We start from the raw sequence: 14,875 nt of genomic DNA on the forward strand, positions 1-14,875 counted from the left end.
CGTGAAAAATCCATTTTCAAACTAAACCTCTGGGCTCCGTCAATGGAACTTAATAGTAGTTGTTCTAGAAGATTGAGTTTATTCAAGTGGAACATAAATGAAGGCACAGTATTACCTGAAACCACTGTAATTCACGTTGCATTTGCAGAGCTGCACCAGAAACCAGGTTGAGTTTGTTTGAAGGTGCTTGTCTTCCGGCCAAGTGCAGGAGGTTGTTTCCAGAATCATCTTTCCAATACACTATAACGGCTCGAAAATCTTCCATCTGATATATCAAGTTGAAAACATTCGCATGACGCTCTATAACTGCCATTTGAAATAAGTTCCATCCATCCTTTTGCTTAACCATAGCAAAAATAGGAAATGATTCCACAATTCCTTCTATAACCTCGTGAATCCCTAGCTTTGTTGCATTATAAATTGCTTCATTTATGTGTGAGTCATAAGCGTTTGAGTCATTTAGAGATCTAACTCGCTCACACAAACATTTGAGCAATTTAAGAGCTTGATGATGCATCTCCTTTTGCTCTTGGATGTTTTTAATACAAGGCACTGCAATTACATAAGTCATGGATGGAGTGGCAACTTAATTTCCGTTGATCGATCATCATTAGCATATTCATACAAAAACAAAAGACTATGCAAAAACTAAATGCGCCGAAAGATATATTGATGAGTAAGAGAACGCGAAAAATGTGATAAATTTTTTTAGAGTAGATAGTCTATATATGCAAAACCTAGATTTATGACTATTAATCTCTACAAATTCGTATACAGCTTAAATCTCACAGAAATGCTAACCACACAGATAGTATGTACACAGATCGTGCACATACAGCTCTGTGGGGTCTACGATAGGGTCCCCACAAACAACCCAAGCCGTCCATTAGCTTTAAAATGATTTTCTAAGCCATCACATTAAAAACAACTCAATCGGATACCTCTAAGTGCTTGATCCAATCGTTTAAATGTTTCTTCAGATTTCAAATCCTAAAGTCTAAGAGAAAATTTGAAAGATTAGATTAAGTATTTAGAGGTATTGGATTGAGCTAATTTTTTGCAAGATAACTTGGAAAATTATTTTAAAGATAATGGACGGCTTGGATCATTTGTGAGGACCCCGTAGTGGACCCCACGGAGTTGTATGTGCATGATCTGTGCACATACGATTTGTATATAAATCTCATTGAATATTTACAAAATGTGAAATTCCTCAAAAAATTACAAACTAAAAGCATCCACAATGTAATAATCAAAACCAAAATGTTGCTAAAATTAGCAATGTGTGCTAAAAAAAGTGCTCAAATTGTAATAACCAAACTTAACAATCTCTTAGTAACTCATCAAATTTTGGCATTTGGATAATCAAAACTAGCAACTTTTTGCCAATGACCAAATTTATTGGACCCCACATCTTCTCAATCAAATACACCCATTATGGGAGAGTAAAAACCACTCTCCATAAAGCAAATGCTTTATTGGTAGGTGAAACCCACTCTCCACTTTAGTAAACGGTTGTACATTTAACAATATTGATCACTTTATGAATCTTAATAAATGCTCTCCATTTTCACTTACTAGAATGTCATTCAATATAGACCATTAGATTGAGAAGAAAAAAACTCACCATAAGATTTAAATTTTCGCTAACCCACTATGATTATGGGCAAAAAGTAAACAATGTGGTACATTGCTAACTTTAACAACCTCTAAATGGATAATCAAAAGATGATGTGATAATTTTTGACTATTACATTGTGGATGCTCTAATCAACACCTATATATGGCCGTAGTTACATTAATTTATAGTAACATATATATAAATAAGGGAATTGAATTTAAAGACAAGAAATGAAGTACACAACAAAGGAATGCAGGAGGATAAAATGAATTCCAAGAAATTGATGACAAACCGGCGGAAATGCAGCAGTATTGCACCAAAAGTCTAGCAGCCCATTTGTATTTCTGTCCCGCAACTTGAGGGTCGTCAACTGCGTTCTCAATATCATCTCCTCTGCTATGGCTTACAGCGAAATCGTTCAACTTCACAGGAACATCTTTAAGAAGGAAGAACATATACACACACACGATTAGTGTTTTCTATAGCAATATAATCTACGTCCATGTTTTTAACAATGGAAAACAAAAATGTATGAGCACGACACAAACCCGAAAGGGGCGACTCCAATTCCTTTCTATCCAATAGGGTTGGTGGCATGGTGGTTTGGGCTTGGATCATCAAGAGACTTGACATGGGAATCAAATGCATGTTGTTTAGCACTTGACATGAACATTGCTCTAGCTAGAATTTACTAAGTAATTATACTTAAGACAGGTAAAAGTATAGATTACGATTATACTTACGATTATAGATCACGCGTTGCCACCATTGATGGCGGCTGCCACTCTTGAATGCAGAACACTTTCTTGCTAATGCTTGCAATCCACAATCACCATTTTTTCGTCTTGAGACGGCTAATTTCGGATATTTTTCAACTAAATACAAAGCTATCTCTGTTCAAGTAAAAGAAGAATTTATCAAAGAGTTTAAGTCAATAGCTTACAAAACAGGTTACATAAACTTGTACTATGGACGGATGTACTTGGGCGCACGTGGGGTCAAGTGCCCCCACTCACACACCGATAAAATATTTTAGTAATATTATATATTTGGTATAATTATGTGAGAATTCTATAATATTTAGCGTATACATTTGTGTGTGTGTGTCTATATATATATATATCTCAAAAATAAAGACATACTTTAGAATTAGTTTCATTCTTCAACTTCCATTGTGCGGTTCAATTTTAATTATTGGTTTCTAAACTGTATGTCTACTTGGCGTTTTTATTTCTTGATTCTTTTTATTCTTAACTGTCATGAAGAAATATCTCGAAAGAAAGTCATAATAAGACCATCATGATCGATCAGTTTAAAAGCTTGTAGATGTCAATGTAAAATATAGTACTTTAATAATTTGTCTAAGATTTGTGCCCATTTTTTGATATTTTAATAAACAGTATACATTATAAACTTATGTAGTTAGTAATGTATGTCTTAATCTACTAGAATCTTATTGTGGGTAGTCAAGAAAATAAATTTTGTACGATAGTATATTCATTATAGTGCCCCCACAAGGCTAGATTTATGAATCTGTTCCGAATGTAGACCAATATTACCCATTCAAATAACGCTATACAAGCAGGAAAAAATCAACAAACTACAATGATGTGCCAAATCTTGATTTCATAGTTGCAAAACATAATTAAGTCTCTTGAAAAGTGTCGACTTAATTAAAGTTTCAAAAAAACACCTACGACGCATGGTATAGGCTAGCTTTGGCGTAACCTATCCTGTTGAAACGGATTTGAGATTTTCCAACTCTTGACTAGGATGTACGTGTTTAGAAAAAAATAGAGATGAAATCTCATTTTTGCCCTTCAAAAAGTCATGTTCTTGGCATGTGGTGATAAATTTTTCGTCCAAAATCGTGGATGGAGTCAGGAATTGGACTAAATAGGTGACATCTGGATAGTTAAAGGATGAAATGGACGGTTTTGGTAGTTTGAGAAGCGAAGTAGGAAAAATGGTACTAATTCGAGGAATATTTTCGTAAAAAACTCTTTTACAAATATATGAATGCACTCTATTTCTTGTCTTGTAGTTAAACTAGTGTATATTTTTTCTACTTTAAAGATAGGAAAAGGAGTGCATTTAGTAAAAGGGAATTGCAGAAATTATTATCCTTGATTAATTGTGAACTAAAGGTATTGAATTCAAGAAGGGTGTTACTAACAAACTGAAGCTAGCTTAGTTGGTCAGGACTCTTGCATCTTATTAGGAGATCAAGAGTTTAAGTCTCCCCACCTGCGTGTAAGTATTCTTCCCTTAGATGACTTTTCTTTCTTTCTTTGTTTATATCGTAATTGTTGGGTTTTGTTAATGATTTCTTCTACCGATTGACAAAAAATAAAAAGAAAAAAGGAAGAGTGTTACTCACCATAATATCCGGATGTTATTACGGAAATGAGCAAATGCGCAGCAGAATCCTCATCGGGGAAGAGCTTGGAAAAAGGATCATCCTTAGTGACGTCCAACAAATATAAAAGGGTGTCCTTCTTAGCATTTACAGCAGCAATGTCAAGCGGAGAATAACCATATTTATCCCTGTCAAACACCAACGACGGTCGTTTCTGCCAGATGATTTTTACGGCTTCGGTGTTTCCCATCCACGCAGCATTGAAAAGGGCACTGCGCTTGTATGCGTTAACGATTTCTAGCGCCTCTGGTGGCATCTTATCCACCAAGTTCCTTATGAAATTGATTGCCCTGGTTGATCTGCCCGCCCCAACTGCTATTTGAAGTGCTGTTTCTTCAAAGGTTTTGATAATCCGTGCAAGAGCGCCTTCATGTTCCTCGGAGAATCTTTTGGCGAGCGCCCAATCTGCTCGAAGTGCAGCTTGATAGAGTGGTATGTATCTCCAGAATTCATCATTCTCTATACAGACAACAAGCAAAAGATGATCGTTCATTAATTAATGAGCAATGGAGTGATCATATCTGAGTATAACTTATTTAATTTGATTAAAAAGGCTTATGAAGAGCATTTATTAGCAATTGTATGCACTTTGTCATCTTATTTGACTCTACAAAATGAGATTATTTTGAACTCCAATTCATAGTTTTTTTTTTTTAAATTTATATTTGAAGTTGACAAAGTATGATGGAAAAACCTCTTTATTTCAAAGTATCTATAGAATCATTAAGGATAATTTAGACATTCATTCGCTAATAAATTATTCAACAAATTGTTAAACCAAATAGTTTGAACTTTTATTCAAACTTATAAATAAATAAAAACAAAAAACTACACTAAACATGCTTTCAACTTATATTAAAGTCTTTTAAGCAAATAATCAAAATAATCAGATAAAAAAGATAACCATCGGGGCCTACAAGTCTCTTGGGTGGGGGAAAATTCTTAGACTTCCTGTATATGTTTAGCAAAAATTTCAACGTATCAATCTTTTCTTTTTTTTTTTTGTGTCTCGTGTATAATTTTTTTTTTGATCAGCAATAATTAATTTCATTTACTCATAAACACGAAATTACAGAGATAATAAGAGCTTGGATATACCGGTCTGACCATCCAAAACCCTCTTCTCCAAATCACACGGAGGAACTGAAATAGGCCCAACAGACTGAGCTTAATCCAGAATACACCCATTGGGACAAAACCCACATCAAAAATAGGCCTAAAAGCCCAGATCAATACAATTCAGCACAAACAAAGGCCAAGTCTAGTCCAAAAACCGGACGCGGGGGCTCTGCTGTGCCTGAGGCACAGCACCCCCTATCCACACCCAAAAAGGCCCAAAAACGGTAACGTTTTCTAAGGAAATTTTTTTTAAGTTTCATATTTGCAATCCTATGAAGTAGAAACGTGATTATAAAAGTCTTAGAGATAAAATTTAATTATCTCTCTGTAGAATAATTTGATCAGAATAATAAGATCTTCACATTGGTTCAAACGGATTGAAAATTGGAGCACATAAATTTTTAACTGTATTTTTAATATATAAACATTCTAAAAAATTAAGTATTTCAATTTTTAATCTGTTATAAAAGTGCGAATATCTTATTATTCTGAACATATTATTCTAAAGGATCATAATTAACTTTTGTCTCTAAGACTCTCATAATTAAGTATTTGCTCTTTATTTAAGATTCTGTGGAGCAGAAACATGATTATTAGAGTCTTAAAGACAAAAGTCAATTATGTCTTTTCAGAATAATAAGATTTTCGCAAATATTGAAACGGATTAAAAATTAAAGTACTTAATTTTTTAAGATTGTTTATACATTAAAAATACAGTTAAAAAATAATCTGCTCCAATTTTCAATCCGTTTGAACCAGTGTGAAGATCTTATTATTCTAAAGAGACATAATTAAATTTTATCTCTAAAACTCTTATAATTACGTTTCTACTCTATAGGATTGTAAATAGGAAACTTAAAATTTTTTTCCTTAGAAAACGGGACCGTTTTTGGGCCTTTTTGGGTGTGGGTAGGGGGTGCTGTGCCTCAGGCATAGCAGAGCCCCCGCGTCCCCAAATACCGAGTCCAGCCCAAACACCACAACCTAACCCTAAACCCAACCAAAGACCCGCAGCAGTAGAAATGCGGGGTCCTACAAGGAAGAGCAGGATCGGAGAAACTCACTGTTCTATCTCGTGTATAAATTAAAGAGTGAATACATACATATATGCATAATCTTGTCTCCTTGCCACAAATAAAAGTACCAGTATTCACTTATGCAATGTAGTATATGTTATCAATGTAGAAATACGTGTGGTTCGAACTAAGTATGAACTGCATCCGTCATTAATTAGTCTTGAGGCAGCAAAAAAAATACCATTGTTGGGTAACTTGGGTATGGAGGAAATCTTTCCTTTTTTTTTTTTGCTACACGGTAGGATGTTCTTATGTTAGTATGTTAGATTACTACGACAAACTGATGTTACTCCATCAACTACACCTCACACATTAGACCTCTCCTTAATTTCTACAATACGAAGCTTTCGAGCTTAATTACCTTCACAATTGAAGAGGAAAAGTATGCATGCCATTCAAACCTTTTCTTATTGGTTTGGTCAATTCTACCTGGTTTTGAAGCGCCGGCCGCATCCTTCTCCGGCTGATCGGATGAAGTAGACATGAGCAATTTGTTCAATAGCTCGTTGCCTTGTCTTTTTATTTCTACACAAAAACAACTTCAAATTTTCACTTCTCTTGTTTGGGGAGTTCCAGGAGAGTTTCAGGTAGATATTTCTAGTGTCTTTCGACTAGATATAAAGAATGCAAGGAATGATATTCTGTTCTGTGCGTGTAGGTGAAGCGAATCAAGGCACATTTGCTTGCAAAATTTGCCTGTACAGTGCTTACATACTTGATTCTCCGTTTTTTCGATCCAAATAAATACGCTACAGCACTTTGTTTTTTTAATTTATTTTGTTTTTGGTTTTGGTTCCTGATGTTATATATATATATATATATATATATATGTATATATTTATATATATATTAAGAGATCACCTATTTTACACCCAAATGCACAACGAGGTTACGAGGGATTGTATTTCTCAATACTTCTATCATCTATAACCGTATTTGAGTCTGTCATGTATAATCTCTTTTTGGATATGTTATAATTGGGGCAGATAACTGGATGGAATGAGTATATACATATACTATGTAAAAATTTATATCCAATCTAATAGCTTAATTTTTTTTAGCTTACAAATCTTAAGATTGATCACTAGCTTTATACCCAAGCCGTTCTGAATTGGAGTTCTGTATGCCAAGCATAATAAATTTGACCCGTAAGATTAAAAGGAGGGAAACGGGTCGGTCGAGCTTCATCCGCGTTGGATAATTTTCCTACGTGAATATTGGGGAGCAAGGAATTTTTATTGGGATGGGAATCCTCTGAGGGCGCATGGTGTTTGATTTGGAAGCAGTGATTTCCATTAAGAAGGAATCTTGAGCAAAGAATTAATTTCTACTGGCATGGGAATCCACTGAGTGTGGTTCTAGATTTGGAAGTGATTTCCATTAAGAAGGAATCTTGGTTAAGCTTGAAGGCCAAGTGATACGAATTGACTTTTTTTTTTTCTCGGCAAAAGAGAAAGATTTATTAACCTCGACAAGAATACATCGAAAAAGAAAAATGTGAACATGCCTTTAGGAATCTGCCCTTGATGACGGAGCAAAATTCTGAGTGACTAAACGAAAAACATGATTAAAGAGAAAATAGAAGAACCCCAACAAGTAGGTTGGGAGAACTTTAAACAAAATTACACCGGAATTACAAAAGCCTATTCTCCCTCTTTATATTTTGATACGAATTGACTCTTCGTTTTTTCAATCCCAAGAAATACAGTACTTTGTTTTTTTAATTTATTTTGTTTTCTGTTTTCGTAAAAACTTTAGATTTGATGGAAAAATTAGGGGGGTTTTGACGTTATATTATGAGATCAACTATCTTATACTGACAAGATCACCTATATTATATCTACACAATGAGGAATTGTATTTCTCAATACCTCTATCATTTATAACCGTATTTGAGGTTTGCCATGTGTAATCTCTTTTTGAATATGCTATAATGGGGTGCGGATCATCAACTTTTAAATTGTCACACCCTTAATTTTCAATATAAATAAAGAGTTTCCCTGATTATTTCCTCAAATAACATTTCCAACACTTTCACAAGATTACATCGAAGGCACATCGGCTCAAAATAACATAATTATGCGATAAAAAAGAGTTAAGTGTTTACAATGTTCCAACGTCAAAAGTATTTCATATTAAATTACAATTAAATCTTCAAAATAAAATTTACAAAAGATATTAAAGTAATTCAATCTGTTTTAAAACCTAGTCATCAAATCTGTTTTATTGTTGGTTCAACACACTAGGTTCGATAACATTACTTGGGGATTCCTTTCGAATCAATTTTTCATCACCTTTTGGACTTCAAATTAATCTTACAAGGAAGCAGGACACAGTGACACACCCAACTGGCATGCCACCAGTCTAGAATCATCGACCAAACAACCCACAAAAATTGACAATGTAGAAAAAGATGCTGAGGCGTTTCTACGTGTAATAAACAGCGAGGGCACAAAATTGATTGACCCTCAGGGATCAAGTTTCTATCGAAGAGAACTGACCTAGTAGCCACTCTATCTTGAAGTGCCATTCAAGAAAAGATTTCCACCTTTGGGGGGCTAATATTCTTCCAAATCGATCCCATCACCCGATTACACGAGAAGCCCAATTGTTCCCATTGGTTAAAAATAGATTTCACCGAAAAACATTTATTCTGAGGCCCATCTCCAACTCAACGAATCCCATTTGGATTAATCCAGAATCACTGTTTGTAATCGCAGAAGTAGTTCCTCGAATTGCTGAGCTTCCCAAACCCGCAGCCTTCTCTGGAAAAGCAAATTCCATCTACCATCACCACTTACTTCTCTGCATACGAATCTTTGCACGAAATGTTTCAAAAACTTGAGAAAGAAGTTAGGGGTGGAGATTTGAACCCAACTCTTTAAGCATCCAAAGAACCTAAACTATCACACTACCAAAAAAATGTTACTTGAAGACAATTAAAGCTCCTTAATATTTAAAAAACTATAAACTGCATATTTTGGGGCCCTCTTCGAGCCAAAAAAATTGGGGTCTGGAACTGGCTTCACCTCTGAGCCAGCACTGCTCATTCCTCCCCCCACTAAGAATTTGGTCATCTTGAAAATCGGGGTTGATTGAGCTCTTCTATTAACCTACACCATCTCATGGATAAACTTTGCTGCCATCTACATTATAGGATCCATGAGCAAGAAGAGAAGAAGCCACTGGCAGCCGGTGCGGAACATCTTTCCTACGGACATATGAGTCGTGAAAATATCTGAGCAAGCCCTAGAAAGAACACGGTTGGGTAAATAGTTCATGTAGCTGCCCCAAATAGTGGGATTAATGTTTGTCAACTTGGATATCAGAACACCGAAAAATGATGTAATAAATCCGGACTCAATGAATACTGCCATAATGCATTTTAGTTCTTCATACAGGGATGTCATCATTTCTAGTGTTCGTCCAACCATTTTAATGATGATAATCAATTCAACGAAGGCTCATTCCTTACTATTTGGGGTCGGCCACATGAATCATATTTTCAACTTTTGCTTTGTCTTTGGCTATGGCTACCACAGCGGTTGCTTCTATATTCTCATGGTTTGCATGTGCGAGACTGTCAGAAATTGTCAATAACACTCTGACTTGATGAACTAGCTTGGAGCACAGAGTGTTCCACGTGAAGGTATATTTCCTTTGTATGGAACGGAACTTGGTGATATATAATACCTCTTTGATCGAGATTTGCTGTGGAAGATTTCTACATTTTCTACTACACTTCGTTTCAATCCAAAAATCGCTAATACCCCTCCGAAGGTACATCTGATTTTAGAAAATGATTTGGACTCGACTTTGCTATAAATGCACTCCAAAACTTGCCTTACAGTGTCCAAAATTACATCCGATTGTCAAAGCATACTAGAAAACAAAGTTTTGGAGAATATATGCGACCAAGTCGAGTGCCAAAATCACTTCCCTATTCCTTTCCTTTGGTCGTTCGGGTGATCAATATTTGGCATTTTGATTCCGGTACTGGAATTTTGATGTACTTGTTTGTATTTTGCAGGAAAGCTTGCTAATACCAACGGAACTTCCATCGGAAGCCCTTTTGGGTGATTCTCTTTTGCAGGGCTAAACAAATGACACTCATTGGTGTTTAATTGTCGAGTCACATATCCAGCAGTTCCATAAGACATTGGAAGAACCTCGGGCAGGTAAGTATTGATTAGTTTCTGATTCGAAGGGCTGAAATTGACGAGGCAGACTCATAGTTGCCACGATTCTTGATTGAATATTATGACATACTGTTTGTCTATTTTTCACTTGCTGTCGATTGACAGAGAATTATTTTTAGTATTGGAATGTTGTTTACACCATATTTTAGCAAGATGGTCATTACTAATCGACTGGGCTAAATAATGACACGCGGCAACAGTTAATGAATTAGCTTGATTACCGCTCGATAACAACAAGGTGCCAAATGGACTGGTGACTATTCAAGAATGTGCATCATAGTCGGGGACCCGTGGCAATTGGACAAGGCACAAGTGAAACAAACACATCTACAGACGTGATGATGGGTAGTTGAAAAACAAGCACATAATGAGAGAAATAACTGCCATGTAGATCGTGGAGCAAGATGAGGAGTACAAAGGCAGTAACCGTCCAATTCAAATCAGAGGAGAGAATTCCATCTGGTTTGAATTTTAAGTCTAAGACAGCCTATAAATACAGGAATAAAAGACATTTAGAAGGCCCCCCCCAATCAATCGCCCAAAGGCTTCTACTTTTATCTGTACTTTACATTTCTTGCTCTAGGAGTAGCTTGTAATTTAACCGTCTGTTCGATTGTGTTCTCATAGTCGATTTGACTTCTACACCGAGGGATAATAAAGTCCATTTTGTTGTTCTTCTTCCATCTCCATTCACTTCATTAAGTTTGCTTCCAGAGAAGTCCTGAAATACGGCAAGGAACCAAACTCCACCACCACAAACACCCACATTTCCAGCACACTTAGCAATCTCTAGTCGATTAGTCGACTATCAGTAAAATAGACAAACAATTTTGGCGCTAGAAGGAGGGCCACTTACTAATTTGGAAGTAATGGCACACCTAATCAAGAAATTGGTTCAAGTTTTGTCTTACATTGTGGCAAATCCACAAGATGACGAAGCCCGAGAATTTTTGACTCTACTACGAAGGTTGATTGCACCGGAACAAGGAGAGATTCCTTCTTCCCGTGGTTTACCTGACGACAGGAGAACTCTAGAAACTTTAGATATGCCTGGGGGGCATCCTCAACAGGTATATACTAATCCTACTCTTGAACCTCTAAATGGAGCGAATCGAATTCCATTAGGGTCTAGTCAACCTAAGCCTAGCCCAACAAGGCCAACGAATTTTTATCAACCAGTTTCAAATACTAGTGGAAGTAATGGAATTGGAAGTCAACATGGTAATGGCCGAGATGGAAATATTCCCATTGGTTTCAAAGTACCGCCTGGATTTGGTACTAATCAAAGTCAATATGTGCCTCCTATGGTACACTACATGTCAACCACAAGGGCCCCAAAACCATTTGTTCAATTGTTGATCAAAAGTATTTGTAAGAGGTATAGATTTTTCAAAAGCCATTTATATTGGTATCCGTATTGGTTTTGGTTGAAATATGCCCAGTTTTGGTTAAGATGTGTAGATAGTGTTCATTGCTTTTCTACAATTTTGGGCAAATATAAATGGCCAAAATTGGCCACAATTTTGTCCGCACCATCACTAAATTGGAAGTGATGGCAAAAATCAAATGTGAAAATGAATGCCTTGCAGAAATAGAATAACGGCCATTTGTTGGCCAACTCTTGGATCTTCTGGGAAAGGAAAAGAAGAAGCAACTGTCTGTCGATTCTACAAATCACCGTTGTTTGTAGCAAAACCAGAAGGCGTAATTTACATGTGGAACAATTAAAAGACAAAAAGGTTCCAACACGGCTTTGTTGGTTTGCCTGTCAATTTTGTTGGCCATTTGTCATGGTTTTCCTTCGGCCATTTGTTGGCTTTGTTGGCCATGCATGGTTCCTTTTACAGCATCAGAAACGGTTATCAAATGGAAGGCTAGCCATTTGTTGAACAAATGTGAACCCCAAAATCAAGGGTTCATTGATAAGTCTTGCATGGAAGCCTTACACGTTAAGGCTTGAAACAGTTTATTGTTCAAAGGAGGCCAGCCATTTGCATGGGGCAAGCTGATCTTTATTTTAGCCAGATTATGCAAAGAATTCGGCTTTGACGTTTAAACTCGAAGGAGTTGAGTCATGAAATAATTCGACAGAAAAGCCTTACAAGGCTTTGACATTTTATTCGTCTGAAGAAAGCCATTCGTTGGTGATCTTGGAACAATCAGTACTGGGGTTGATAGGTGGCAAAGATTTAAAATGTTAGGCCACCGTACATTTCACTCCACTTGAAATTTTAATCAGAAAGATTGACCATGAATGGAAACGATCTATGAGATTTTACCATGCACGAAAAGTATTAACACCACAGGTACATATGGAAGGCCTTGATCGTAAGGGTTTTGAATGCTTTGCAGATGCGAATGGATTTGGTCCATTTATGAATTATAAACCTCCATTTGGCCATGTATGTCAAACATTTATACAAGGCTTTTGTAATCACTTTCTCTCGATTTTGGAATATTTTGTCCAAATTTGGCCTGTTTTACAAGAAATGAGAACATATTTGGCAAAATTATGAAATGAGAAATAGCCTTCTTTTTGATATTGAGTTTGCATGCATGGGGGGCAAACTCATCTTAAGAAGAGGCAATCATAAAACTTAAGTGGCTCAAAAGTTTGAAACTCAAAGTAAGTCGAGTTATGAAGATAATTCGACTAGAGTTTTTAATTTAGACCATGAATGGCCGAAATAGAAAATGATCCCTCCACTCCATCTATACGGGTTAAGAATAGCGAAAACTTGCCCATAGAGTATGAGTTCAAGCCAATTGTGGTTGTGAATTGTTGATCGACAGTAACCATGTGTTAAGAGGGATATGGATTCTCCAAAGCCATTTATATTGGCTTTAGTCGAAAAACACCAAGTATTGGTTTTATGCCACTTGTTCCACCACTGATCTTCGGCTAGCAGAAGACTTTCGGTCGAGGACTAACAGAAATGGCTAATTATGGCAAATCCATATTTTGGGCATGGCAGTGTTTGCATGCATGATTGAACAGGTGGTTTTGCCATGAGTAATTGTTTGACCATCCATTAATTGCAATCGATTGGTGAAATCAACAATCGATCATGGCAATCGACAAGGATTTTCCAACAGAGGCAATACTTTCCCATAATTCGACAGAGGGAATTTTGCATCTATTAAGCCAGCACATGGCTTTCGATGGTGGTTTTTAAGCCTTGAAGGCTTTATTGTACCAGTCGAAAAGTGAAAAAATTGGTGTAAAATTTATCTAAAACTCTTCGAGAGTTAGGGGCATAAATGTTTACACCGTAAAAGATTATCACCCGTCGATATCGACAGTTGGGTGATTTGAAACTAGTTAAATTATTCACTTGGGTTACGTTAGCCCTTCACCCAAATGAATAAGGGGGGCATTGTTTACACCATATTTTAGCAAGATGGTCATTACTAATCGACTGGGCTAAATAATGACACGCGGCAACAGTTAATGAATTAGCTTGATTACCGCTCGATAACAACAAGGTGCCAAATGGACTGGTGACTATTCAAGAATGTGCATCATAGTCTGGGACCCGTGGCAATTGGACAAGGCACAAGTGAAACAAACACATCTACAGACGTGATGATGGGTAGTTGAAAAACAAGCACATAATGAGAGAAATAACTGCCATGTAGATCGTGGAGCAAGATGAGGAGTACAAAGGCAGTAACCGTCCAATTCAAATCAGAGGAGAGAATTTCATCTGGTTTGAATTTTAAGTCTAAGACAGCCTATAAATACAGGAATAAAAGACATTTAGAAGGCCCCCCCCAATCAATCGCCCAAAGGCTTCTACTTTTATCTGTACTTTACATTTCTTGCTCTAGGAGTAGCTTGTAATTTAACCGTCTGTTCGATTGTGTTCTCATAGTCGATTTGACTTCTACACCGAGGGATAATAAAGTCCATTTTGTTGTTCTTCTTCCATCTCCATTCACTTCATTAAGTTTGCTTCCAGAGAAGTCCTGAAATACGGCAAGGAACCAAACTCCACCACCACAAACACCCACATTTCCAGCACACTTAGCAATCTCTAGTCGATTAGTCGACTATCAGTAAAATAGACAAACAAATGTGGATGTTTGTGATGGTGGAATTTGGTTCCTTACTGTATTTCAGGACTTCTCTGAAAGCAAACTTAATGAAGTGAAAGGAGATGAAAGAAGAATAACAAAAGGACTTTATTATTCTTCAAAGTAAAAGTCAATCGACAATGTAAACACAGTCGAGTAGACGGTTACGTTACAAGCTACTCCTAAAGCAAGAAAAGTAAAGTATAAATAAAAAGTAGAAGTTTTTGGACGATTGAGTGGAGGTTTCAAAACGTCTTCAGTCTTTGTATTTATAGGCTGCTACTTCGACTTGAAATTCAAACCAGATGGAATTCTCTCCTCTGATTTGAATTGAACGGTTACTTCCTTTGTACTTCCTCATCTT

The 14,875-nt window shown here is 36.4% G+C and overlaps 1 protein-coding gene across 5 annotated transcripts in view; it reads right to left on the minus strand.

The window, feature by feature from the left end:
• Window positions 1–14,875, minus strand: part of LOC131314490 (uncharacterized) — a 36,231-nt gene that overhangs the window by 1,125 nt on the left and 20,231 nt on the right. The window contains exons 1-5 of one of the 5 annotated variants that reach the window (XM_058343160.1): window positions 6,665–6,806; window positions 4,002–4,499; window positions 2,365–2,514; window positions 1,914–2,057; window positions 116–552 (exon numbers count right to left, since the gene is read on the minus strand). In XM_058343160.1, coding sequence (XP_058199143.1) covers window positions 116–552; window positions 1,914–2,057; window positions 2,365–2,514; window positions 4,002–4,499; window positions 6,665–6,719 — 1,284 coding nt within the window. In that variant the 5' untranslated portion in view covers window positions 6,720–6,806. Of the gene's footprint in view, window positions 1–115; window positions 553–1,913; window positions 2,058–2,364; window positions 2,515–4,001; window positions 4,500–6,596; window positions 6,807–14,875 lie in introns of those variants that run through there. The other 4 variants (XM_058343161.1, XM_058343159.1, XM_058343163.1 and 1 more) reach the window with 4 other exon arrangements.

This window comes from Rhododendron vialii, chromosome 13a (assembly GCF_030253575.1).
Source record: "Rhododendron vialii isolate Sample 1 chromosome 13a, ASM3025357v1".
In the NCBI taxonomy this organism is placed as follows: Eukaryota; Viridiplantae; Streptophyta; class Magnoliopsida; order Ericales; family Ericaceae; genus Rhododendron; species Rhododendron vialii.